Source organism: Pristis pectinata, chromosome 4 (assembly GCF_009764475.1).
Source record: "Pristis pectinata isolate sPriPec2 chromosome 4, sPriPec2.1.pri, whole genome shotgun sequence".
NCBI lineage: Eukaryota > Metazoa > Chordata > Chondrichthyes > Rhinopristiformes > Pristidae > Pristis > Pristis pectinata.
Window position 1 is genome coordinate 60,612,631 of NC_067408.1, and position 7,669 is coordinate 60,620,299.

The following is a 7,669-nucleotide window of genomic DNA, read 5'->3' on the forward strand; positions in this document are numbered from 1 at the left end:
GAGTATTGAAGAAACAGGAAGGTTGCAGAGACACCTAGATAGTGCAGGAGAATGGGCAAGGAAATGGCAGATGAGATTCAATGTTGAGAAATGTGCCATTGTACACTTTGGAAAAAGAAATAAACAGGCAGATTATTATCTAGAAGGGGAGAAAATTCAAAGTACAGAAGTACAAAGGGACTTGGGGGTACTCATGCAGGATACCCTAAAGGTTAACCACCAGGTCGGATCGGCAATAAGGAAAGCAAATGCTATGTTGGCATTCATCTCGAGAGATATAGTGTATAAAAGTAGGGAAGTGTTGATGAGGCTCTACGGGGCACTAGTGAGGCCTCATTTGGAACACTGTGTGCAGTTTTGGGCCCCATATCTTAGGAAGGATGTACTAATGTTGGAGGGGGTTCAGAGGAGATTTACAAGGATGATTCCCAGAATGAAAGGGCTTACATATGATGAGCGTTTGTCGACTCTTGGACTGTACTCACTGGAGTACAGAAGAATGAGAGGGGACCTCATAGAAACATTTAGAATGTTGAAAGGACTGGACAGAGTAGATGTGGTGAGTCCAGGACCAGAGGGCACAACCTTAGAATTAGAGAGTACAGGTTTAAAACAGAGATGAGGAGAAATTTCTTTAGCCAGCGGGTAGTAAATTTATGGAATTCTTTGCCACGTACAGCAGTGGAGGCCCAATCATTGGAGGCGTTTAGGGAGTAGATGGATAGGTATCTAATTAGTCAAGGTATCAAGGGATATGGGGATAAGGCCAGAAATTGGGACTAGAAAGGAATAGTTTTTTTTTCTTTTTCTTTCTTCCCTTTCTTTTTTTCTTTTCCTTTAGCTCATGGAGCAGACTCGATGGGCTGAATGGCCTACTTCTGCTCCCTTGTCTTGTGATCTTGTGGTGGGTGCCTAGAACAGTCTGCTAGGAGTGGTGGTGGAAGCAGACATGATAGTGGCATTTAAGGGACACTTATATAGGCACATGAACATGTGGGGAATCTAGGGATGTGGATCATATACAGGCAGATAGGTTTATTTAATTTGGCATCATGGTCAGCACAGACATTGTGGGCCGAAGGGACTGGTCTATTCCATGTACTGTTCTACGTTTAGAGATAGGAGCACCTTGAGCCTGCTCTGTCATTTAAAGAAATCACGTGGTATATCAGAGATCTTGCTTTCTGCCTAATCCTCTCATCGCTTTCTAGTCCAGGCCATGCTTCAGGGGAAGGAAACACAGATCTACAAGTGCTGAGCTCCAACAAAAGCCCTGTAACCTGAAGAACAAGATCCATCATTTAGCCAATAACCAACCACAATGTGTGGATTCTTCAGTGCTGTCCTTGAGTGGTACAGCCCAAAGACCCAAGATCCGAGTGTGAAAATAGAACATAAGATCACAAGGAGCAGAATTAGGCCATTCGGCCCATTGAGTCTGCTCCACCATTCAATCATAGCTGATTTTTTTCTAACCCCATTCTCCCACCTTCTCCCCATAACCCCTTTACCAACAAGAACATATGAATCTCTCCCTTAAATACACCCAATGGCTTGATCTCTGCCACCCTCTGCAACGATGAGTTTCACAGATTCACCACCCTCTGGTTGAAGAAATTCCTCCCCTTCTCAGTTTTAAAGAGACATCCCTTTACTCTGACGTTGTGCCCTCAGCTCCTAGACTCTCCAACTAATGGAAACATCTTCTCCATGTCCACTCTATCCAGGCCTTTCAGTATTCGGTAGGTTTCAATGAGAACCCCCAGTCATCCTTCCAAACTCCATCGAGTACAGGCCCAGAGACATCAAAAACTCCTCATATGTTAAGCCTTTCATTACCGGGATCATTCTTGTGAACATCTGTCCTTATCCCACTAAGCAAGGATAAAGTTTACCTTTGACCCCACCAGCCTCCATATTGAATGGATCATTCTCTACAATTTCCATCACCTTGAACGAGATGCCACCACCAGATGTATCTTCCCCTCAGATTAACAATTACAATTTCACCACCCTCTCCCAGCCAACACCACCCGAATTCAGTCTCTCTCGATCTCCGCTCCACCACAGACATTCCCTTTGTTCTCTCCATCCTTTCCCTTTTCCTGTGACTTAAAGCATGCTCATTTTCTAATGTTTCCTAGTTGTGATGAAACATTAACTCTGTTTCTCTCTCCACAGATGCTGTCTGACATGCTGAGTGTTCATGTTCTGTTTTGATTTCAGATTTCCAGCATCTGTAGTGTTGGCCTTCTGAACACTTGCTGGGGTTGCACAGGGTTCTAGAGAGGCCACATTTGGAGTATTGAATATAGTTCATCTGTAAGTTCCTGGAAACAGTGCAGTGTGATTTTGGTGGAATAATTCCTGTAAGGAAAGATTGACTAAGGTCCTATGACTGATGTCCCCTTTTTCCCTCCGTCCCTCACCCAATACTCAAAACATACTCGACAGTACAAGCACTTTCACCAGGTTTAGTGGGCGGCTCATCCCCACCTTCTCCAGGGCAGTTGGGGATGGGCAATAGAGGCTGGACTGGCCAGTGACTCTCAGGTCCTGTAAATTACGTCCAGTTCCCTCTGTAATCAGTTCTAGTCCCTCCAGGCTTGTTTCAGAATTTTAATCCAGTTAAAATAAATATTAATAAATAATTAATAAATAAAGGGCATTAATAAATATTAAGGCATGCATTTAAGGTGAGAGGTGGTAAGCTCAAAGGAGATGTGCAGGGCAAATTTCTTTTAAACAGAGAGTGGTGGGTGCCTGGAATGTGCTGCCAGGGGTGGTAGTGGAGGCAAATATAATGGAGGCATTTAAGAGGCTCTTCATATAGGCAAATGAATGTGGAGAAAATAGAGGCATATGGACATCGTGTAGGCAGAAGGGATTAGTTTAGTTAGACATTTAATTACTAATTTAATTAGTTCGGCACAACAACGTGGGCTGTGCTGTACTGTTTTATGCTTGTTCTTTACCGTTTCTCAGTTCTGATGAAATGTCATCAACCTAAATGTTAACCTTTCCTTTCTCCAAAGACACTGTCTGGCTGAGTATTTCCAGCATTTTCTGCTTTTACTTTAACAGGAATTCCTTGCTCTTGCACTGGTTGAAATAAGGAATCAACATACCATTTGCCTTCTAATCAACGGTTGCACCCTCATGTTTACTAACTGCATTTCATTAACCAGCACAAGATCAAACTAGGTACAAATATCCACCAGTTTCCCAACAATTCTTTTGAATGAATTCTATCTGGAACAGTCAGTTTTGAAAATGACTCACAGAGGTTCATGGAGACCCTTTGACAGAAGGAACCAGGATACAAAGTACCAACTCAATCTAATTCATTTACAATGTAAAACTGATACCTGTGACAGATGACACTGAAAACCAGTGGCCCTTAGCTAAACTAATCAAGCAAATTACTATAAGAATACTGAAGCACATTCCATACTGCCACACGTCATCTATGTGAACAAACCCGGTAGCTGTGCTGGGTACTTTGAAGCAAATTGCTGCTGCTTTAATGACACGGTGTGGGATTTAGATAATCGTATTTCTAATCGGTTCTGTCAAAATCAGATGGGTCATCCGTAAAAATAGTGCTGGACTGAAAGGTGGTCAGAAATTGAGCAATTAAAAGTGTTATCCTATTGTGGTGGTATCATTCTTATTTGCATACACAACACTTAACACTAGGTGTAAATACCTGTACCATTAACTTTATTAAAAAACATGTATTAATTCTCCAAAATGCACAGACTCTTTGCTAGCCACTAATTTTCTACTGCTGAAGAATGAGTTCTAATATCAACAAAGGAATCAGTTGGAGGTGGCCTACACCCAGAAACTCTCTATTCACCTTCTAGAAATATCAGCAGCAAGGATAAAAGCAAGGTTCAGACGTGGGCAATATAAACACTGGCACACAAACTACTAAAAGTAGTCGTGCAGGTTAAAGTGTCCAACAATAAAGCAAAACCAGAAGTTAGAAATGGAACCGAAAAAGTAGAGAAGTGACGCTAAACCTAAACAGAACATTGGTTTAATCGTAGACAGCATGGTTGCAGTTTCCACATTTTGAAACAAGAAAAAGGCACAAGATAATGTATAAAGAAGATTGACCAGGATAATACCAGCACAGGCGGGATCTACCAGTCAGCAAAGACTCAACTGCCTGGGACCGTTTTCCTTACAAAATACAGAGCTGAGCTGTAAATCGTGCAGTTTACCGATGGGTTTAATTTGGCGTACAGACACCTACAGATATTAGGGTAATAAACAGATACATACAGACACACACAAAGTGGATAAACACAGATGTACACAGTACGAAGTATAAACACAGCCTGGATAATGTAGAGACACAGACTGTATGCAGCACATACATACATGCAAGAACAATGCAAATACAGTGTGCCCATAGTGACAGGTTACACATAGATGCGTGATGTATACAAGGTGCAGGTGACGGTACACACAGACCCGGTACGTATACAGTACACAGACAATACACACGGTGCAGGGCCAGTGTAATCCCAGCCAAGACCTGATCACAGGACAACCTCGAACCCCCGGCGGACACTTACCGGGCACGGCGAGGTTGGCGAGGGGCAGGGCGCTGAGCGCCGGCGGGAGGCTGCCCATCCAGTCTGCGTGCGGGGTGCCCGAGCTGGGCGCCGGCCACACCAAGCGGCCCCAGCCGTCCCCGACCCTGGCCGCCATCAGCTCGCCGCCCACACACAGGCCGTGGCCGGGGCCGGGGGGAGGAGCCGCCTGCTTCCGGGGTAATCCGCCGCACCGTCACCGCGGCCCAGAGGGCGGGCCCGGGACATGGAGACACCGACCCGGGACACCCCTTCCCCCCAACACAGGTTCACCACCCCCCCCCCCCCCCCCCAATACAGGGTCGCGCACACACACACGTTGATGGGTTAGGCAGAGAAGAGCTGTTTCCTCTGGTGGAAGAAGAATCTTGAAATCGGTTGACGCAGTTCCTTGCAAAAATTGGCTTGGAAAACAAGAATTATTTGCCTCCAGAAGTTGCTGAGGCTGAAATCTCTACATACTGTGCGGGGTTGTTAAAGGTCAAGAAACCACAGTGGATAGTTGCAATTCAGCCGTGATCTGAATGAATCTCAAAGCAGACGAAATAGTTTAGTTCTGTTCTTTTATCTGTAACTCTGTGTAAGAAAATCCATGCAAAATTCTACCACCTGGTGTGATCACTTAATGATTCAGACAAGAGAACATTTGGGAAGTTCAAGGTTAATTTGTAGCATCAATGGTGTTTGGGGACAATATACCAACCAGTCTTTAGAATTTGGATTAATTAGATGGGGAATGATGTTTAGTATTGGTATTGATTTATTATTGTCACTTGTACCAAGGTACAATGAAACTTGTTTTTCACTAGAATCCAAAGCTAAAGATGATAGGTATCAAGTAGTGCCTTATAAACCCAATTGGGGAAAACTTTTCAGTCATAACTTGGTTAGAATATGGAGTGATTGAGGTGACTGCCACCAGGGCAGGAATGAAGCAGCTCTTGGCAGTTGTAGAATAAGGAGGCTGCTGTAGAGAGAGACTGGAAGTGCTGTATGCACTGAGCAGATGAGGCAGCATCCCTGGAGGGAGGAACAGTTGATGTTTCTGGTCAATTGTGATGAAAGGTCATCAAGCTGAAACATTGACTCTGTTTTTCTCTCCGCAGATGCTGCATGACCTGCTGAGGCTTTCTTGCATTTATGTTTTATTTCAGATTTCCAGTATCAGTAGTAGTTTGCTTCTGGTCTGTTTAGGGGCAAATGGCCTATCTAGGTCCTGAAAACTATACCTATCTGATGCTCAAATAAACATCACAGTAAGTCACTTACTGCCATGGTAATGGCAGCTGATTGAGCCTTGGTGTGGCCTTTTGCCCAGTGTGTTGTTGAGGAAAAGTTTGTGGATGATAAAAGGTGGTGTGGAGGTTTCTGATCTTATTGTTTTACCACAGGGAATCTGCTCCCTTGTGGTATGAACACAGAAGTGGCTAAATATTGGAAGAATTGTGCACCTGATTTTTCCCTCTTCCTATCCACGGATGGTTACCTTGGCAATCGATAAGGACCGGATGATTCAATCACTTGCTGGCATTGTGAAGAGTGGCCCATTAATTGACACCTCCACCTTTTAAATAACAAGGAAAGAAAATCAGAAAAATAAAACAAAATAAAGCAACGGGACATTTTGCAAGATTTTTGTCTGCTGGGCTGTATTTGCGTCTGTTTATGTTGGCAGTGATGTAACTTGGTCAGGTTTGCAGAGTGGAGTGCGCTGAAAGATCTTGTTTTCCCTCTTACAATGCCATCAATATATCTTTAGGAGATGAAAAGTATAATGTGAACTGCGTCAACTTCCTTGTGATTAGCTTCCTTTGTTTGTGAAGACCAGATTGCAGACTACAAAGAAAATAATGTGGTGTATTTTAAACATGGCTTAACGGCAGGCTGGAGTTTTGCCATTGATGAAGGCCACAACATGTAGTACTGTTGTCACTGGGCTATTGTGAGATCAACCCAATATCAGGGGGAAAAATTTCCTTAATATTAGCTGAGGCAAAAGGAACTTTGGTTAGAAATTTGGAAGCATTGCACATTTGTAACAAATAGGTACATTTAAGTCAAATCGTGCACAATGTTTCCTTCGGTAGAAATAACCCTGGTGTTATGAGTCACCTTGGATATCTTGGACAGTTGCCTAACGTGGGCTTCATTTAAGGTCCTGAGGACTCTTGGAATAAGTGGTGCCATGGTACCTGAGACCCTCATGTATTGGGGTGCTGAAGTATCATTGGGCTCCTTTCTGTTGCTTAATTCCTTTGACTCAAATGGAAACAAATGTCAGGAAGGGAGTGCAAAGGGTGCTTCGGTGCCCATGTGGCCAGTGGAACCTTTACCCTCAAAATCCATCCTGTAGGCTACCCAATTTCCCCATGATGTAGCTCTCTAGTGGCTTGGAAGGGGTGTGGGGGTGAAGGAATGAAGTACATACATTGACAGTACTTGAAGTGACTTTGGTGACTTCCTACTCTAAGGGGCAGGTTGCATCTCAGTGTGACAGTTTAAGATGGGGTCGTTGCTTAATGTATGACATTGGCAAAAGAGTCAAGGAGGTAAAAAAGGATGGATTTAGCAGGTGTAATGAGTCCATAAGGATGTGGCGTGAAATACTTTGTAGTGACAGTAAGAAAGTGCTGAGCTTTATGGTGTCAGTGGTAGGCAACATTTATTGTCCCTTTAACTGAGGAGAAAGTCAAGAGTCAAACACATTGTAGATAAGGTGAAAGGGAAAGGTTGGCAAAACTCAGGGGGCTTCAGGTTGATACGAGTTACAAGGCTCATCTTAATTGGCCTTATGAGGTCATTGAACATTTGCCTGCCATGCAGCCATCTCCCACAGACAAGAATTGAGGCAGGTACAATAACAATATTTAAAAGACATTTGGATAAGTACATGTTTAGAGGGATATTGCCCAAATGCGGGCAAATGGGACTAGCTTAGATGGTCACCTTGGTCGGCATGGACAAATTGGGCCAAGGGCCTGTTTCGTGCTGTATTACTCCATGACTCTAACAGGATCACACACACACAACACAGGATCACACACAGCACAGGGTCTCACACA

At 43.8% G+C, this 7,669-nt stretch overlaps 1 protein-coding gene across 1 annotated transcript in view; it reads right to left on the reverse strand.

Moving 5' to 3' along the window:
* Nucleotides 1-4,841, reverse strand: part of plcxd2 (phosphatidylinositol-specific phospholipase C, X domain containing 2) — a 39,037-nt gene extending 34,196 nt beyond the window's left edge. Inside the window, exon 1 of the mRNA XM_052013326.1 lies at nt 4,590-4,841. Within this exon, the coding sequence (XP_051869286.1) occupies nt 4,590-4,725 (136 nt within the window). The 5' untranslated portion in view covers nt 4,726-4,841. The remainder of the gene's footprint in view (nt 1-4,589) is intronic.
* Nucleotides 4,842-7,669: the final 2,828 nt, after the last annotated feature.